At 33.4% G+C, this 21,323-nt stretch overlaps 1 protein-coding gene across 1 annotated transcript in view; it reads left to right on the top strand.

Moving 5' to 3' along the window:
- The window catches only part of LOC140447831 (arylalkylamine N-acetyltransferase 1-like), a 55,369-nt gene that overhangs the window by 12,906 nt on the left and 21,140 nt on the right, over positions 1–21,323 (top strand). The window contains exon 2 of the mRNA XM_072540719.1: positions 1,533–1,736. Coding sequence (XP_072396820.1) covers positions 1,539–1,736 — 198 coding nt within the window. The 5' untranslated portion in view covers positions 1,533–1,538. The remainder of the gene's footprint in view (positions 1–1,532; positions 1,737–21,323) is intronic.

Raw genomic sequence — 21,323 nt, 5'->3', positions numbered from 1 at the left:
AGGCGTTTCAAGGTGGTATACATTTCTTCTAGGTTGCGTGGTGTGCGGGCAACTAGATCAACATCATCTGCATATGCCAAAATTTGGGATGATTTATTAAAAATGTTTCCTCTGCTGTGTATTTGGGCATCCCTGACCGCCTTTTCCAAAGCTATGTTGAAAAGGAGACACGCCAGCGCATCTCCCTGTCGCAGCCCAACATGCGTTTCAAATGCCTGTGATTGTTCGCCCTGTATTTCGACTTTGCAAACAACTTTACGCATTGTAGCCTTAACCAATCTTATCAGTTTATCGGGGATGTGGAATTCATCCATAGCTTCATACAATTTATTTCTTAGGACACTATCATAGGCCGATTTAAAATCTACGAAAAGATGGTATGTGTCGATATTGAATTCATTGGTTTGTTCCAGTATTTGCCTTATTGTACTTTTCCTTATTGTCTTACAAATTTCAGTTTATTGTATTCTCTGTATGTTGCTACTTACTTTCATTTCCCTTCTTTGTTTTAGCATTATTTTAGTTTTATCAGACAGTTTACTATGTTCATTTTGTTGTTGCGGGCCTCCGATTTCTTTGGCACTATCAAGGATGATTTCCATTAATCGAGAGCTGTCGATTTGGTCATGTAATCTTTCATCAATAGTTGTCCTTTGGTAATGATCTGAGTTTTCTTTTAGATTGTTAATATTTATACCGGTTACTCTTGGTTTTGTGAATAATTTTATTCTTTCTAGTTTCAGATCTAGAACAATTTTTACTCTGATTAGTCTATGGTCGCTGCCTGTTTAAAATTTATTTACTACACTGACATCTTATATTTCCTGTACCAATTCTCCTCATTTTTTTAATATTTCTGCTGAACTTTGATTTTTCCTTGCTTTTATTATTTTTTAGTGAATTAACCCTTATTTGTTCCTACAAAATTTGTATCATTATTTGATAACCTTTTTGTTTTTTACCTCTTAGCCTTAATAAAACAAAAAAATAAAAATGTAACACTGTTTTTTAAATTACCGCTGAGTATTATCAACTTGACATGTTTCTCTCTTAGAAGGGAATTTTGAAAACAATTTTAATGTTCAAATCAATTTGAAATACTATCTCATGAAAGATTTTATTACTTTTTACTAACTTCCCATTACCCCTTTGTAGCGGAAAGCCAATATACGTTTGTTCATTGATAATGTGTATGCTTAATGAACTTCTTGATACCTCACTCAAAAAGTGATGATTTGTATGGTTTCTACCATTTTTTCTTATTTTTCTTTTTGTTTTAATTAATATTTTAGTTATGTCTGCCACTGTTGGAATCATTACGCCTTTAGAATCTACTATCAGCATTCTCTCTTTTAGTCGTTTCTTTTTTTGCCGTTTACTAATTAATAACTGTCAAAATAATATATAATCGTTTTTTATATTTTCCTAACATAATTAAATATAGGGGTGCCTACAATATTTTGATTATTCACTTATGTTTCTGGCAGCGGTTCGAGATTGAATATTTTTACATTTTGCATTTTATCTTTCAGCATAAAATGGAATACGTACCGATACCATCGTCGCGTTTTGAAGAAGTGCTTGGCCATCTGCGTCAGAGCTTTCCTGATGAGCCGCTTAATGCCTCGGTTGGTCTGAGCCTTCACGGAAAACCCTGTCCTTTGTTAGAGAAGTATGATCTCCTAACGATGCAAGAGGGAATGTCGATAATGGCCTTAGATACAGAAACAAATGAAGTAAGTCTAATTATTAGATTTAACTAAATATTGCTTTATTTAATTATAATATTTTTCAATTAATATGATATTCTTTTAATGAATTTTACTATACAGAGTGAATTACTACTAACTTAATAACGGTCAAAGTTCAAAAAAAGTTTGTCATTTTAGTAGTGTGTATTTGGATTAAATATATTCTGAAATATAACAGTAGGATATAGTTAATTAAATATAGACGGCCTTATAATATGTAATAGGTTTGTCGCCTCACTGCACTCTTAGACACTTGATGTGTCGTTTATGGCGCCGTTGAAAACTTGATATAGTGAAAATGTGAGAAATTGCTTTGTTCTAAAACTTGCGTAAATGTCAAGAATTATAATAAGGTTTGCTTTTTAAATTTTCAGGCACCGCAAGATTACATTTTCTGACAGATATTTTCATTTGCGCCTCAAGATATTTGCACTTTTCACTTTGTACTACGTTACATTTCAGTTCTAGCATTTCAATTTCACTATACTTGTATTAACAATGGGAAGCTTTTAAATAAAACATCAAAGGTTTTTTTGGTTTTACCACTAGCTGATTGCAGTATTTTTTTTGTATAGAATATAATTACATTTTATTATTTCTAATAAAAAATATAGAATATAGAATTAGAACTCTACTAATAATAATTGCTTTATATTTTTAGATTAAATGTACTTTAGATAGATACATGCATGTCTTATAATGTATAAATAATTATTTCTCATCTTATTTATTCTTTCTTGTTTGTGTGCTATTGTCTCTAAAGCAAATGAAGGAACTTGATTTAAAATGATAACCTTTCATTAATTCAAATCTAAGTATTCTTAATAGAAATCTTGAATATGTTGACTGTGTGAGTCTATTTCAAATAGGCAAAAAGAAATAAGAATAAAAATTTTTCACAATCAATTTATTCTACCGCCAACGACCGGTTTCGCATACTATAATTTGCTACGCATCTTCAGGTCAACGGTACATGGTAAACTAAAGGTTGAAAATATAATAATCTGTATTAGTGTACTGTCTGTTAAAGAATATACAGCAGTTAAGCCAATATTATATGTGTATGATTACTAAATATGACTTGATTAAATTTAATTAAATAAACAAAATAAAACTCAAGTAAAAAACAATCCAGTAAAATTGAAACTAAATAAATAACTAGCTAATAAATATTACTTACATGCCGATACAAGGATTATTATTTAATGATTGGGAAAACATAGTTAAAATCTGTTATCGTAAACTGGTGACAGGTGATCATCCGATGATCTTCAAATTATAATCAAATTTTTTTTATAACGATTGTCGATATTTTGTCGGTTTAAAATAAAGGTACCTATTTTACTCATCATAAATTGCATGTTTTTTTACAAACTGCGTATACGACCAAAAAATCTGATGTATGTATATTAGGTTTTAGAACATGCAGAACTTTATAAAGAATAATATTTTTTGTAAAACTAAAAATTAAAAAGTCTCATTTGGTGCCGACTTTGACAGGCAGACACGCTGTATATATAATAGGGTTAGACGGCACATTTAAAAAAAAGTTCTTATTTCAACATTCATTTATTTTACGAACCTTCAGTTATAAACATCCACAAGTAGTTTTTAATTAAACTAAAAAATATTTTATCTTTTCTTCATGACTGGACACAAAGGAATGCAGCAACTGAATTTTTGCTGAATCGGCGTCTTTATTTTCTTATGGTCAAGCCGGCTCTGGAGAAGAGCCGTTCTACTGGCATAGACGTAGCTGGAATTGATAGGATCTCCCTAGCCAAACGAGCCATAGTGGAAAATTTATTCTGGTTATCTTTCCACCAAGATGTGATGTCCAATTTCTGTCTTCTCGTTCTTATGCTAGATATCGATCCAGTTCGTCGTCAAGGTGCACCCTTTTCTTGTACAGTGCCAAATTTTGAGACAGTGCTCGTGACTAGAGAACCCAAAAGAAATAAATTTTGTCTCTGTTTCTTGTTTCAAGGAGCTGCCCCATTCCGATAATTCAAAAGCTTCCAATTTGTAGCGGCGACTGATTACAAGAGAAATACAGTACACCCAACTAGTTTTGTGGTAGTATTTAATAATCTTATTTCTTGCTGCTTTAAAAGAGTTTTCATAACATAACCACACTGGGAAACATTACATATTTTTCCTCTCGTAGTAGGTCTGCAAATTATTTGCAGTTTTTTAAGAAATCTTTTAATGGTTTTAGTAAATCCCATTCTGCTTCTTGGATTTTGAATGATATTAATTTTAAATTACTGTAACACAGAAAAGTAAGGGAAAAAAGTTCTTTTGATTTATTACGTTTATGGTTATATTCAAAGGAGGACCTAAACCAAAATAATTTTTTGTATATCAGGCGTGCATCGCAATAAAGCAAAAGGATTTGTGAAAACACCTAATGCAGATACTTGTATTACCAAATCTAAATCCAAATCTAGTATTACAAACCTATAACATGTATTTTGCGGGACCTCCCACAGGACAAACCGCCATTCTCGTGTTGTGTCCCGTCCCGCAGAAAACACGCTGGCCGTCCTGTGTTCCGTCCCGCAGTAAAAATCACTATCCCGTCCCGTCCCGCGGGACAAAATGCAGGACAATATGCGGGACGGGAGGTTCCGCATTTATTCCTAATCATAGACCTTCTCTAGGTCAACGAACACTAAATGAGTTGGTAAATTTTTGGCTTTTCTTTTCTCTATAATTTGTTGAATTACTAATATATTGTCTACACAAGATATACCAGCACGGAATCCACTCTGACCTTCTATTTCTTTATATTGGTTTTCGATTCGTCTTTTTATCAATCGACCATAAAACCTCTCCAATTAACTAATAAAAAATTTCTGGAATATTTTCTTGTTCAATTAGACATTTATTAAACATCTCCGCTAACAATTCTATTAGTATTGACGGTCCTAGCTTTATTAATTCAATTGAGATCTTGTGGTTTTCGTTTTTCATTTGCTTTAAGGTTCGTCTTATCTCATCCACACTGATTGGTTGTACTTTATCTTCGTCAAGTAGATTGGGTCTGAAATCGCTGTAATTTATTTTGCAATGTAGTCTTGTTTCTATCAATAGGGATTTGTAATATTCTTTCCACTCTCCATACTCATAAGGTTTAATCTGCCTTTTTGATTTTTTTTTGAGGTTTCCACCCATATATCTATTTATTTATTCACACTTTTTGTCCCGTGTTTAGTTTTGGCTTTTGGTCGCAGTTTTCTAAACTTTTCTGTTCCAGTAAATGTTCTGCAGCCTTCTGGATTTTGTGTGTGTAGCCAGATTCTATAGGCTGTCAGTTTAGTATCTACCAACTCTATTATTTCTTATGACCACCACTCCAGATCTTGATTTTACACATTTTCCTTATATCCTATGGCCTCTTTTGCTGCATTATGTATACAATCTTTTATTTGACAGTTTAGTTCTTCTACCGTCTTGTTTTCTTTGCTAATATTTTGTAGTTTTGTAGCCACTCTAAGTTTATTTAAAAATTGGGTGGATTAATCCTTTATTCCAAATTATTAATTTATTCAGCTTTCCAAATTGAATTTGTTTACTCATATTTCTGGGCACTCTTTGTTCATACTGACGGTCGCTGTTATTTTTTACCTTTGCCATGGTTAAGTGATGATCCGATCCACACTCCGATCCTTGATACACCCTTACGTCCAAAACTTTTAGATTTGATTGTTGACGCATGATGACAAAATTAATAATTCATCTCAGCGTTAAAGTCATTTACTTTGTAAAATATATGTCTAAATTGCCAGTATAAATAAGTCAGATAAAATTAAATTAAAAGAATTCTTCACCTTGTAACAAGAAAAAATCTGTTTAATTTATTAATGTTTTGTATTTTGGGAACGATTTCGAAAGTGAAAATGGAAATGTCAAATAAACTTATTTTAAAGTACAATTTGTGGCAATGTGTACAATTTCTAACAAATATAGTAAATATATAATTATAATTTATTGCATTATGTTATAAAACATAGCAAACTTTATTATTCTTTCTCATCTTTGATTCCTTAAATATAAGCTTATCCTTCCTGCAAAAAAGTGTTCATGAGGGAACACGGAGATCTATAGATGGAATTACAGTGAACATGAAAAATCAGGTTATTCCACATAGTAATTTTTCATAGTTTGATTTCTAAGTGTACTCCTTCGATAAGGATTGATTAAAATGTTTTTCAAAAGAACTTAAAACCAAAGTAATTAACTTGGATTGGATGCAGTCATCATCTGGCATAAATGAATTTAAATCTGCCATCCTCCTTTTTTTTTAACTGATTCAACTATCCCGCAGAGATATTTTAATTTAAATTAGAGGAATTTAATGTTTTCAAATTACGTTTCTGAAGTGGGGTTCCACAATACTGGTCAATAAAGTACTTTTTTCTACTTGAAATCTGAGAACTTAAAAAAATAAGAATACGTAGAATTTTAATACTACTTTGGAACTTAGTTATGGGATGAGAAACTTACCGATTTGCCGTACTCTTTATAAAATCCTGTATCTCCTTTTCAAGAAAGTTTTGAATAAGGCCCAATCTATGCACTTAACTTAAAATTCGTCTAAACAAAGGTCTAAAACTTTTTAAAATGTGTATTATTTAACAAGGGAAAAACAAGGGTTAGGGATTTCCCAGTAGTTAAGAATAAATACTAGATCAGGAATATTTTCCTAGAAATCTTTTATGAAAAACTATCGATATTTTATTATTGACCCAAAATTTAATTATAGAATGGTTTTATATTAGTAGTATGAATAATATCACGGGTATTAGCATACAAAAAAATACAACGATAACGATATTATTTTTATAAATAGAATGGGCAAAATAAGAAAAAAGGCAAAAAACAGCATTTTGTCTGTAATCCAAGCTTTACATTTCATATAAACGAATCGATTAGTTAAATTTTAGGACGTCAAGTCAAAATTTAAAGGTAAATTTGATAGGTTTGTTGGCCAAAGACTGAGTAAATTTGCACAGTGTTTTTATGGGAAACAACTGCTAAGTAATAGTTATGTTCCAGTTTTGGAGTAATAGATATACGAAACCAATGAAAGTTTGTCGGTATAAAGACATTGAGGCCCTATAGAAACATTTATGTTGCAGATAAAAGTTAGAATAGTAAAAAAATACTCATTTTATGGAAGAATTTGTTAAAGTTACGGTTGAATAGAAAGTTTTGTATAGTTTTATACAGATAACTGAAAGAAATCGAGTGATAAGATATTGTCAAGATCAAAGTAAAGAATTTAACAAATCAATAGAGCGTAGAATTATTTATGGCGAATTAAGGACCTTTTACAAGATTCAAGCGAAAATAACGGTGAGTCGTTAGGAGTGAAGCGACATAAGTATAAGTAACTAATAATACTCTTATAATTACGTCTATAAAATGAAAACAATCTTTGCCAACACAGAGTTTATATTATTTATTATAAAACATATGTAAATAGCTGAGAAATTAAAAAAATCTGCATTACTTTGTAATCCAGAAGCTAAAGGTAAAAACTTTTGATTTTTACAAACAATTCCATGGTTCGCTGTAAATTTTCTCTTGCCGGAAACATGGAAAAAGCGAATAAATACAATAATCTTGCTTAAGACTGTGTAAGTGTCTATGGTTGGTGCACATTAAGTCGACATTGTAGCAAGCAGATAACTAACGATTTTAAAAGGGAATTTGCGCTTTGTTGTTGGCCAGTTTATTTAATAGAGTTCTCATGCCCAGGCTAGAGACTGGTTTACTGTAGAAACGAAGTTAGCAAAAATTAGATATCTTATATATATATATATATATATATATATATATATATATATATATATATATATATATATATATATATATATATATATATATATATATGTGTAAATATATAAATACAGTGTGTCAGTAATGTATGGAATAAATTCGATATTTCCTAAATGAAAAGCCTTTTTAAAAAAATATAAAACACGTCGATTTTTAAATTTATTGCTCTACATTTTACAATAAAATTTCATTATACTAGGTGATACACATTACACTGATGACGTCATCGGCTGTTTTTTTAAATGTTACACCCTGTATTTTAGGACATTTTTAGATCGATAAAAATGAGCTGATTCCAAAAAAATATAATACTGGGGGTCTAACGGATATAATCTGATAGATATGAGCTTAGAAAATTTTTATTGATCTATAATATTAATAAATTATAAATAAATTGTAATAAATAACTTGAAAGTAAACCAGTAATCAACAAGTAAATTGTAAAACCCTGTTTATGCTTTCTTAACAAATATTGTTTATTTATTTACGAATTCTTGTTATTAAGTCTCCAATATTTGCAGGTTTCGTTTTATAAACAACATTGTTTAAATGACCCCACATAAAATAATCCAAAGGATTAAGGTCTGGCGACCTCGCTGGCCATTCAATATGTCCACGTCTTCCAATCCACCTATTTGGAAAAATTTAGTTTAGTACCTTCGAACATCTAAAGCATAATGCGAAGGCGCACCATCCTGTTGAACCATAAATTTTTATCAAAATTAAGATAGATTATTTGTACTGGGGAATAAATTAACCAAAGTAGGTACGAGACACCCACTTAAGAACTGAAGGTATGCTGGCCCGTTTAAATTACAGTTGAAATAGTAGGGTCCAAAAATTATATTTCTTACAATGCCAGCCCATACGTTTACCTTTTGAGGGTATTGTGTACGATGTTCCCGCATCTAGTTAGAGTTTTCTTTTGCCCAGTATCTACAATTCTGACGGTTGACCTCGCCATTTAATTTGAATGTAGCATCGTCAGAAAAAATAATATGTTGATCCAAGAGAGGGTTTTGGTGGCTGTTATCCATCATTATTTCGCAAAATTGTTTTCTTTTATCTGGATCATCCTCGTTTAATTCCTGTACAACTGTGCATTTTATTTACTTTTCTTACTTTTACGTACTTTGTGTACCGTTGTTTTGCAAACATCGAGATACCTACTAACCTTACGAACAGAAGTGTGCGCATCTTCTTCAAAAGCAAGTAGAACATCTAATGTTGTAACATAAATTACAGAGGGACGACCTGATTTGCGTGCATGTTCAACCGTACCAGTTTCTTGAAATTTCTTTTCAATCTTACTTAGTGTTGACTGCGTGATGCGTATTAAATAATACATTTCTACATACCCAATCATCATGAGTATTTCAATTCTTTGCTTTACACTCAAATTTATTTCTACTTAAAATTAATTTTTAGCAATAATAAACAACATTTACGAATTAATACAATTTTGTACTACTTAATTGTTATTGAACGTTACTTAAAATAATTACAGTTTACCAAAAACTAGAAGTAGACTACTTTTTTGCAATTGATAATAAATAATTTATTTTCTAAGCACATATCTTTCAAATTATATCCGTTAGACCCAAGTATTATACTTTTTTAAAATCAGCTCATTTTTATTGGTCCAAAAATGTCCTAAAATACAGGGTGTTACATTTAAAAAAAAGAGCCGATGACGTCATCACTGTAATGTGTATCACCTTGTATGTTGAAATTTTTTTGTAAAATGTAGAACAATTTAAAAATTGACGTGTTTTAGATTTTTTAAAAAAGGCTTTTCATTTAGGAAATGTCGAGCTCGAGGTTGAATATATATATATATATATATATATATATATATATATATATATATATATATATATATATATATATATATATTCAACCTAGAGCTAAGATTAATACTATTACAAAAATGAATATTAAACTCAATCAAAACACTCAAAACTCTTGTCAAAGTCTTCCGGGTTGAACCGTGTTGATTCTCATTGCGCCGAGCTTTCGACATCCTCTCTGATGTTTTCTTCAGGGCTTCCGAGGTCTCATTCCCATAAGCCCCCAGACACTACTAAACTGATTACCAATCATTGTACTATTGCCGCTGGTGACAGAGGAAGGGTCATTTATACCGTCGTTGGTGACGTGGTTTGGAGAAAATTGGCGTGGGGGTTAGCGTGGGGATTGGCGCGGGGATTGGCGCGGGGATTGGCGCAGGGGTTTTTGAGTTATAATGGTTTTTATATAAAAAATTACACTTTTTTGCCATGCGCATAAAGTTCAATATCCTCTAATGTAATTTAAATAAAAGTTTAAATCTTTTAGGAACTTATTAACCACAGACACCATTACCGTTACAGTGTAAAGTTGCATTTTCCATTATAGAACTGCTTTTAAAATTGGCATAAAATCGACATCCTAAATTTTCGCCCAATTCTTTTTTTTTTCAAATATTACATCCGGTATGTAATTTATTATTTTAAATAAATACGTTTTTTACTATCAATCTGTATTAGTACTCCCTATACCTATTTCTCGCAGTTTTCAAATAAATTAAGTTTATACATTTTTGACACAAAAAAAATTTTCGTACACTTCATATGTTATATTAATTTACAACTTTCATATTGTAAGTTAACTACTGAACAAATAAAAATATGCTATAAAAGAAAATTGGCACTAGCTTATTAATGTAATAAATATTCACAATGTTATCCATTAACAACCAAACTTTAAGGACTCTTTCAATCAGATTTTCATTAGTAGCTCTTTATATTAATTCTTTATCTATTTCGTTAAAAACTTGAAGAACTTTATTTATTATAGCTTCCTTAGTAGTGACAGGTTTAGAGAACACCTTATTTTTAACATATCTCCAAATATAGTAATCTAACGGTGACAGCGGGATCTTGGTGACTAGAGAAACGGATCTTTATTAGCTATCTGTCTATTGCTAAATATTTTATCAAGCATTGTGCCCAATATTCCTCGAATATTGTGAGCTGGTGCTTCAACTTGTTGAAAACAAGCCTGGTTAGTCTTATTATTATATGAAGCGTGCAGTGCTGGTACAATTACTTGGCGTAAAATTTGCAGTCATGCTCTCCGTTTAAATTTTCGTTATAAATTATGAAAGTAACTAACTTATTTTTTTTCACAGCACAAAAAACATTGAACGAAAAGAATGCTTAAAATTTACTATCCCACGTGAGCTGAGGATTGTCGTCACTCCAGAAATGACTGTTATGGCGGTTAAACATACCATTTATTGTAAAATCTTGATCTTGGCATTTTATTAAAAACTCATTTACAAAATTCTACACGTCTTACATAATATCCAGGATGTAAATGTTGAACAAAAACAAAAACACACCCAATAGAATGGAATCCAATCGAAAACACCATGTCCTTCGAAGAAGAAATTATAAGATGTCTAAAGACAACAAATATAGACGTTAGGGGTGTCGAAACCTTAAATGATAATTTAATAAGAGCTATTAAGAACGCAGAGAAAAAGTGCAATACAAATCCTAGGAGAGATAGGGAGGAAAAATCAGTCAAGAGACAAAAAGACTTATGGAGACACGATGAGAACTTAAGAACAAAAACGATACGAATGCACGCGTACTACAACAACTTAATAAAGATATTAATAAAGCAGTGAGAAAGGACGTACGACAATATAACACAAAAAAGGTTGTAATACAACGGTTGTCGAGGAAAATAAAACTTTAAAGGTGCTGAAGAGATGTCAAGCTCTAGGTAAGAAGAATATTGTTAAGCTCGTAGATCGAAATGCAAAAGTGATAACAGATAATTAAGGTAGTTGAAGAATTTTACACAGAATTATATAGAGAAAGGGGTAAGAAAGACGGCACCAAGTTGAGAAAAGTCCAGAATGTGGGTTGAGAGGATATCCCAGGTATAACAATCGAAGAAGTCTCAAAGTCATTAAATCGAATGAAAAACAATAGCAGCTGGTGATGACCAAATTGTTATTGAGGCAGTTAAATCAGGAGAAAAGACAGTATTGAAAGGATTGACAAAATTATATAACTTATGCCTTTCAAAAGAGGTTACACCATCTCAGTGGAATGAAGCTGTTATGGTAGTCATGCACAAAAAGGGAGATATAAAAAAGCTAGGGACTATAGACCTATTAGCTTGTTATAATAATATATAATAACTAATAGGTTGACATCAAAACTAGACTTCTATCAACCTTGCATGCAACCAGGATTTAGAGCTGGATACGAAACAAATGATCATATGCAAACATCAAAAATTGAATAGAATAGACCCCTGATACTTGTCTTTGTCGACTTTGAAAAAGCATTTGATACGGTAAATCAAAGTAAAATGCTCCAAGCTCTAACACAATGTAGAATAGATCACCGATACATATGACTCATCAGATACATATATCAGCATTTTACAGCCTGTGTAAGACTTAACGAAGATACTGGGACCTTTCGTATTGAAAGAGACATTCGGCAAGCAGACAAGAAGTCTCCTTAATTATTTACAACTTTGCTAGAATACGCATGTAAAACAATAGATTGGAACGGAAAGGGCATCGATGTAGATGGAAAATTTTTAAATAACCTTAAATTTGCAGATGATGTCGTTTTTATTGCAGACAGCTTTGATCAGGCACAGATAATGCTCCAAGAACCCCATACTGCCACAAAAAGAATTGGTCTTAAAATAAATTTTTCAAAAACACAATTTATGACAAATTTAGTCCACAACAAAAACATCTTAGTAGAAGACAAAGATATTGAGCCAGTTAACTCCTATAAATACTTGGGCCATGAGATCAGAATAAGTCGATACAACCTAACAATCGAGCTGAAAATAAGAATAAACCTCACTTGGGCTGCATTTGGAAAGATGAAGGATATTTTTAGGTCTAAGATTCTAATGTGTCTGAAAAGAAAAGTATTTAATCAATGTATTTTGCCAGTGATGACCTACGGCGCAGAAACCCTAACACTCACAAGAACAACAGTGAGTAAACTACAAGTTGCGGAAAGATAACAACACTAAAGTGGAACTGGGCAGGTCATGTAGCAAGATCAGTTGATGACCGGTGGACAAAAAGAATTTCGGAATGGAGACCCCGAATACAAGCTAACAGAAACAGAGGTCAACTCCCAACGAGATGGAGAGATGACATAAAAAGAGTGACTACAAATTGGATTCAGATGGCGCCAAATCGTACTAAGTGGAAAATCATGCGAGAGGCCTATGTTCAGCAGTGGACGTTAAAGGCTAGTTGATGATGATGACGATGAAATGTTGAGCTAGTGTATATGAATGAAGTGTCCAATAAAGATTTTTAAAATTCTGTAAATTGTTTAAGTCGATACTTGTAACAATTGCTCACAGACGCGGGTCCTTTTACTTATAAACTGACCCAACTAAAAACAATTGTTTAAAAAACGTTTTCAGTTTTATGATTTGGTCAAGGGTTCTCAGGATATTTCTCAGCAAAAACACGGCAAGTTCTGGATACTATTCTGTTACACTCACCGTAAATTATCATTAAATTTAAAAAATCATCATTTTTATATCCCAAGTAAGCCATTATTATTTTGTCAAGAAAATTAGGCAAATTATTATTATAACTGTTATCCAATTGCGTACAACAAGGTTACTATTAACCATTAATAATAACTGATTGCTAGAAGAAATTACACAATGTACTACGCAGGAGAAAGCAAACAGGGGCGCAATGGAAGTGCCTTTCTAGTTAGTAATAGCGTAAGAGACAAGATTATTAACTTTAAAGCGGTTGATGGAAGAATATCATATATTAGAATGAAAAATAAACAAGCAAATTTAACATTTGTCAACATATATGCCCCTACTGAGAATGCTCCTGAAGAAGAAAAGAATGAATTCTATGAGAAACTTGAAGAATTGTACGAAGAAATACCAAAGAACGACATACTAATCCTGCTAGGAGACTTCAACGCAAAGATAGGGAAAGAAGACACGAACAGAGAAATCGCAGGAAAAGAAACGATCCATCAAAATACGAATAACAATGGCAGGAGAATATGTAATCTAGCAGCAGCAACCAATACTTTTATTATTAGCACTCAATTCAAGCACAAAAAAGAGCACAAAGTAACGTGGCTAATACCTGGAACAACAGATGGAAACCAAATAGACCACATCCTAATCTCAAAAAAATGGAGAACAATTATACAGAATGTAAGGTCATACAGGGGAGCCAATGCTGATTCGGATCACATTTTGGTGATAGGCGACATGAAATTGAAGATACTTAAAGATAAAAACGACAGAAAGAAAAGAAAGAGGTGGAATCGGTCGAAACTAAATACAGATAATGCAAACAGAAAATTCTGCACTAAATTAGAAGAAAAACTACTAGTCCTAAAACCATCAAACATAGATAAAACATGGGAAGACATAAAAGATAGTATCTTAACAACAGCAGAGGAGACGATAGGACTAATGGAAGACAATAAAAGAAAGGATTGGTACGATGAAGAATGCGAGCAAGCTAGTAAAGACAAGGACAAAGCAAGACACAGGTGGGTGGCCACAGGGAAACAAGAAGATCTCCTACACTATAAAGAGAAGAAGAAAGAGTCAGATAAATGCTGCAAAACAAAAAAGAAGAAATGGATAGAAGAATTACTGCAGGAACTCGAAGCCAATAGTAATGACAATGCAAGACTATACAAATACATAAAATCACAGAGAAAAAAAGAGATACCGGCAAATATTGGAAAAATGGAATGGGAAACACACTATAGAGAACTGTTTAAAAAGAAAGATGAGGCTAAAAATGCAGAAAATGAAGAACAAACAGAAAATAGGAATGAAGAACAATCAGAGCCTCCCTCATACAGCGAAGTATTGGCGACCATAAACAGATTAAAGACAAGGAAAGCAGCAGGGCCAGACGACATTATAAATGAGTTCTTCAAGAAAGGGGGAGAGGAACTAGCCCACAGAATCCACAACCTAATAGAACGAATATGGGAAGAAGAACGCATGCCGAACGACTGGAATTGTGGTCTGATAACACCAATCCCTAAAAAAGGCGACAAGACGAAATGCACTAACTACAGGGGAATCACGTTATTAAATACAATGTACAAAATATTAACTAATTTGATCAGACAAAGAATAGAAAAAGAAACTAGAACAAAAATAGGTGAATACCAACATGGATTCAGGGAAGGTAAGTCAACAATAGATGCAATACACATTGTAACGCAAATCGTCGAAAAAAGTTACGAGCACGGAATAGATCTTCATATACTGTTTATTGAGTACAAGCAAGCTTTTGACAGTGTAATAAGGGAGGAGCTAATTAAGGATATGAATCAATTAGGCATCCAAGAAAAACTAATAAGTCTCACGGAAATGACGATGAAGAAATCCAAGGCACGAATCTTAACAAGGGAAGGTCTGTCAGATGAAGTACAAATGGAGGTAGGTGTCAGACAGGGAGACTCCCTGTCAACAACATTATTTAACATTGCCATAGAGGGGGCAGTAAGAGCAGCCAAAATTATGGGAACGATTATCGAATCTTCAGCCCAACTGATAGCGTATGCAGACGATATTGCACTGGTTACTAGAGATTTAAAAACCATGCAGAACATAATATTAATACTAGATAAAGAAGCAAAGAAGAGAGGGCTAGTAATAAACCAAAGCAAAACGAAATACCTCAAGTGTTCAAGGGAGAATACGAACATAGAGAAAAAAATTAAGCTTGGTGCATATACATTTGAAAGAGTACACCGTTTTAAATACCTGGGAGTGATGGTGAATGACGGAAATGATAGAACGGATGAAATAAATGAACGCAATCTACTGGGTAATAAAACCTACTGGAATTACCAAAAATTCCTGAAAGAAAAGTACATTAGTAAGAAAACCAAATTAAAAATTTAGAAGACTGCAATCAGGCCAGTGATCACCTATGGTGCAGAGACGATGTGCCTAACACAAAAAGATGAAATGAGGTTGGAAATCCTAGAGAGAAAGATAATTCGACGAATAATGGGACCGGTGAGAATAAGTATAGGCGAATTTAGAAGATTAACCAATGAAGAAATTAAAGAAGTCATCGAGGGTGAAGACATAATCAAGTTCGTGAAGACGCAAAGGCTTAGGTGGCTGGGACACACAGAAAGAGCTAACCCAGACTCTATCCTAAAGCGAATAACTGGATGGAGACCAACAACAAAGAGATCAAAGGGGAGACCCAAAACAAGATGGAGAGATCAAGTCTTTGGAGACATAAAGAAGCTGAGAATCTACAATTGGAAGGAGCGCTGTAAGGACCGGAAAGAATGGAGGAAAATTGTAGACAGGGCCAAGTCACACACGCTGCTATAATAATAAAAAAAAAACAACAGCGGACTGATTTTCCGCAATAAATAAATCAGAGAGCCCAAAAGGGCGGCAAACACTCCGCCAGGAGTGAATAAGCCATGATGATGATGATGAATAACTGATATTTTTGTCAGAATATTCCATAGGCTGATTGATAAAAATAAATTTTTTGTAACAAAAATGTATAAAGTTAATTTATTTAAAAACTGCAAGAGGTAGGTATAGGGAATACTAATACAGATGGATACAATCTATTGTATATAGATACAATATAATAGTGAAAAACATATTTTTCTAAAATAATGAGTCACATACAGGGTGAAAGAAAGGAATTTGAAAAAAAGGAATTATTCGAAAATTTAGGATGTCGGTTTTATGCGAATACAGCACCCTGTATAATGAAAATGGCAACTTTGTACTATAAATGATAATGCTAGGTTAATGAGTTCCTAAGAAATTTAAGCTTTTATTCAAATTACATTAGAGGATATTAAATCATACATCGTATGTATGAATGTATGTATTTACTTTGTGATTTTTATAAAAAATTTTAAACTTATTTACTGACATCCTGACTATCCATTACCCGTATCTAAGTTATCCAGTAAATTCCGGATCGTTAGATACGAACCAATCGAGATCATCTCGACAATATTCCGCCAATATTCCAGCTATGCCGAATTCGAGGATATTGGACGCTATCGCGTGTCGGAATGCATTTGATGAAATGCTTTTTTACTCTTCAAGGCTCCTATTATTTCGTATTCCGGAATTTTCAAATACTCACCGAAGAAAGATCGAACTGATATTAAAAAGTGCGATCCAAGCGGTGCGGTGGTAGTTAGGACGTAATAAGATCGTAAAATTTTATTATTGGCATTGATGAAATAAACTTTATGTGGAAATCACACTACTGAGTAGAAGTACTTATTATCGTTAGTTATTTTTATAAAGCAGTCAAACGATTGATTCTTTTAGAGGGGAGCACCGGGAGGGTTTGGATATTTTTATAATAAACAATTATGGCGTGGACATGGATAACAAATATCTAAAATTTTGAAATCATACTGATTAATGTATGTCTCCTCACTATATATTTGCGTAGTTTGTGTACAAATATAACAATGTGAATAAAATATTCGCATATAAATACTTTGTGTCCAATGTGTCCAAACCCTCCCGACTGACGGGAGGCTCTGAAGACTCGCTCATTACTTTCCTCTTTTCCATCTATATTTTTTTATTAATTTGGGGTGTCTCTTTTTTCAATTTCTTTGCTGCAATTGCATTGCATTCCGACGTATCGGTTGCTATTATGATTGTTCTATTTCTTGGACCTTTTCTAGTTAATTTTCTTTCTGGAGCTTTCGGGTATGGTTTTATTTGGGATGGAGATAAGTAATTTTTCTTGTGCTTGCTTTGAACTAGAATGTCAGGCTGTGACAATGCAGAGAGGCTGAATTGCGATGCCACCTCTACACTTTGATTTGAAAATTCTGTCTCTTACAAACGAGCATAGAAAGTCTTCTTCACCAAAAATATTTTTATCCAATGATCAAATTCCAGTGCAACGAAATCCAAATTTTATGTTGGAAGGAGCTGCAGATCGATCCCAAGCTTTCATACATATTGATGCAAGATCATACATTTGATAATGCCTTCCTTGGATGAGAGAGCATTCAGTCATATGCTTTTTGATTAAAACTCCTTTCAAATGGTCCAAAAACAGTCCTATCTAGTGGTTGCAATTTGTTAGATGTGTGGGGTGGAATAGTTAGAATTGTAATTACATTATCTTTGCAGTAATAAATAGCAGAAACAGATAAATGGGATTTATGATTATCCATTAATAAAATAACTTGTCGTTCTTTAGAATACTGACCATGAGTTTCAAAATGCTCTAACACTTTAAAAAAATTATCACTGGTCATCCATCCAGATGAATACACTAAACCGGCTGCATCATACTCTTCTGAAATACCATTAAGCATTCTTCTTCTTCTTCTTCTTCTAATGGCGCTACAACCCTTTGTGGGTCTTGTCCTGCTTAACAATGTTCTTCCATTCTGCCCTGTCGGATACTTTCCTTCGCCACTGCCTGATGTTCATGGTTTTAAGATCCCTCTCTACGTCGTCTATCCATCTTTTACGGGGCCTTCCTCTTGCTCTGTTTCCTTGGGGCTTCCATCTCTGGACTACTTTTACAGCTCGATTATCTGGCATTCTTTCTAGGTGACCAAGCCAGTTTAGTCTTTGTGACTTTGCAAATCTGACAATATCTGCGCTCTGCATTAGTTCATCCAGCTCGTGGTTCATTTTAATTCTCCGCGAACCATCGCTGCATTGGGTTGGTCCAAATATCTTCCTCTGCATTAGTTCATCCAGCTCGTGGTTTATTTTAATTCTCCACGAACCATCGCTGCATTGGGTTGGTCCAAATATCTTCCTTAGTATTTTGCGCTCAAATATTCTCAGTTGATTTTCATCAGTGGTTGAGAGGTTCCACGTTTCACATCCATATGTGACCACTGGTCTAATTACTGTTTTGTAAATTCTAAGCTTAGACTCACGATTCAGTAACAATAATTTATGCATAAAAGCACTTATTACCGCTAAGAATCCCTGCTTGTATTTTTTGACTGATGTTGTTGTTGTCATTTATTATTAAGCCTAGGTAGGGAAAAGTGGAGGCATATTTGTAGGTATGGTTGTCTACCTTCAGATTCTCATGTTCATTCGATTTTGTGCACTCCATATATTTTGTTTTGCTTTCATTTATATATAGACCAAACGTAGCAGCTTCTCGTTTCAGTTCTATAACTTTTTCGCTTAATACCCTTTTGTTGCGGCTTATTTAGCATTCTATGTTTGTCAAATTTTTTCCTTGGAAACACCCACACTGGTGGAAGTGCTGTTCCATTCGGTCCAATAATACCCACTTGAGTAACCAGTTCTCCCCTCTCACGCGACACTACTTTACCAACTTGTTGCTGACTTTTAGTAGAAACTACTTTTTAAGTTTTTTGAACTGTGGTTACGCCCGTCTCATCCAAATTAAATATGTCTGATCCAGTGAAGCTGTGCCTTTTTAGAATCTCCTCTAACTTACCTTGAAATCTACTGACTGTAGATTTATTGAAACTGGAAATTCTCGCTAAGCTTGTATTTTCCGGGGTTTCGTAAGAATAGTTCAGATTGTCGACTATGATTTGTTTACTTTTCAAGGCTCTGGAAATTTGACATCGTTTTTTTCGGCAACTTCATATGCTAATCTGCGAGTCGCTATTGGAGTTAAACATTCGTACATATTAGAACATCTCTTAAGTTACAATGCAAGGGAGGCTTCCATTTCATTAGAAAACACTTGGCATGTGACTAAATATAAAGAAAAAATGACGTATTGTTAATTTCTACTTCTCTAGCGTTTTTTACATATAAAGCTAGTGTTGATTTTTTAACTTCATGCTGTTGAGCGCTTTTTCTCATAGACAACTTTTCAGATAAAACGTCAGCTGTTGCACTTCACATGGCTTCTTCGGGAAAACGTCCTTCGGTTAGTCGCTTATATTTATACGGCATGTTTTCTGTAGCACTCTTATAAAGGGAGAGTTTGTTACTTGAGACACTTGTCCATACCCTTCCTCAAGACACTTGTGATAAATAAATACAAAATGTATTAAAGCATCTTTATATATTGTAAAAATAACAACAAACTTTCATTATTAAGACTTACCTAATAGTAATACTCATTCAGTATCCCAAAACAAACAAAATCAGCTAATTAAAAACACAGTTTCACATTGCTAAATATTAGAACAACTTCTTCTGCTTCTTAAAGTGCCTATCCTTTCCGGATGTTGGCGATCATCACGGCTATCTTTACTTTATTTATTGCAGCGCGGAACAGTTCCGTGGTAGTCGTGTTATACCACTTTCGTAAATTTTGAAGCCAGGAAATGCGTCTTCTTCCCGGTCCTCTCTTACCATTTACTTTCCCTTGGAGAATCAGCTGGAGAAGGCCGTAACGTTCTGGATTTCTCATTACATGTCCCAGATATTCCAACTTTTTAGTTTTGACGGTCATGAGAATTTCACATTCTTTCCCCATTCTACGCAGGACCTCCACATTAGTAACTCTATCAACCCAGGATATACGTAAGATGCGCCTATAACACCACATTTCGAAAGCTTCGAGTCGATTCATAGATGCAACAGTCAGTGTCCATGCTTCCATTCCGTAGAGCAGAACTGTGAATATGTAGCAGTTCAATAGACGGCATTTTGTTTTTAATGATATGTCTCGACTGTTGAAAATGGTTCTCATTCTAACGAATGCTGCTTTTGCTTTTATTATTCGCTGTTTAATTTCTGTTGAGTGGTCCCATTGGCTATTTAAATTGATGCCTAGATATGTATATTGCTCGACTCTTTCGATATTCTATTGGTTGATTGTAAGTTGAGCGTTTAGTATTGGTTTTTTACTAATTGTCATAAATTTGGTTTTCTTCATGTTAAGAGCTAGTCCGTATCTGTTGCTGACTTCTGTTATGCGATTTGTTAATATCTGTAAGTCATTCAGATTATCGGCAAAAACTATAGTGTCATCTGCATATCTAATGTTATTCAACCATTCACCGTTTATTAGTATTCCTTTCGCACAACCGTCTAAAGCTTCCTTAAATACCCATTCAGAATAAATGTTGAACAACAATGGAGACAAATTACAGCCCTGTCGTACTCCACGTTCTATTGCAATTTTATCAGTTAACTGGTCTTCTATTTTGATTTTGATTGTAGTAAATGTTTCTGATAATTCTAAGATCTTTGTTGTCAATTCCAATTTCTTGCATTAGAGTCATTAATTTGTCATGTTTTACTCTGTCAAATGCCTTCTGGTAATCTATAAAGCATACGTATATGTCACAATTCACATCCCTGCATCTCTGAAATAGCACCTGTACAGCAAAAAGGGCCTCCCGTGTTCCCAGAGCATGACGAAATCCGAATTGTGTTCTTGTTAGTTGTTCCTCACATTTTGTATATATTCTTTTGTGAATGACCTTTAGAAATGTTTTAAGTAAATGGCTCATAAGGCTTATAATTCTATAGTCTTCGCACTTTCTAGCATTGGGTTTTTTTGGAAGATTTATAAAAGTTGACACTAACCACTCTTGGGGAACCACGCCCGTATCATATATACTGTTAAATATATTTGTCAACCATTTTATGCCATCATAGTCCATAAGTTTTAAGAATTCTGAGTGAAAATTATCAGGGCCTACTTCTTTACCATCTTTGGTGCTTTTGATGGCATGTTTTACTTCT

This window comes from Diabrotica undecimpunctata, chromosome 8 (genome assembly GCF_040954645.1).
Source record: "Diabrotica undecimpunctata isolate CICGRU chromosome 8, icDiaUnde3, whole genome shotgun sequence".
In the NCBI taxonomy this organism is placed as follows: Eukaryota; Metazoa; Arthropoda; class Insecta; order Coleoptera; family Chrysomelidae; genus Diabrotica; species Diabrotica undecimpunctata.
This window is presented reverse-complemented; position numbering and strand designations above follow the sequence as displayed.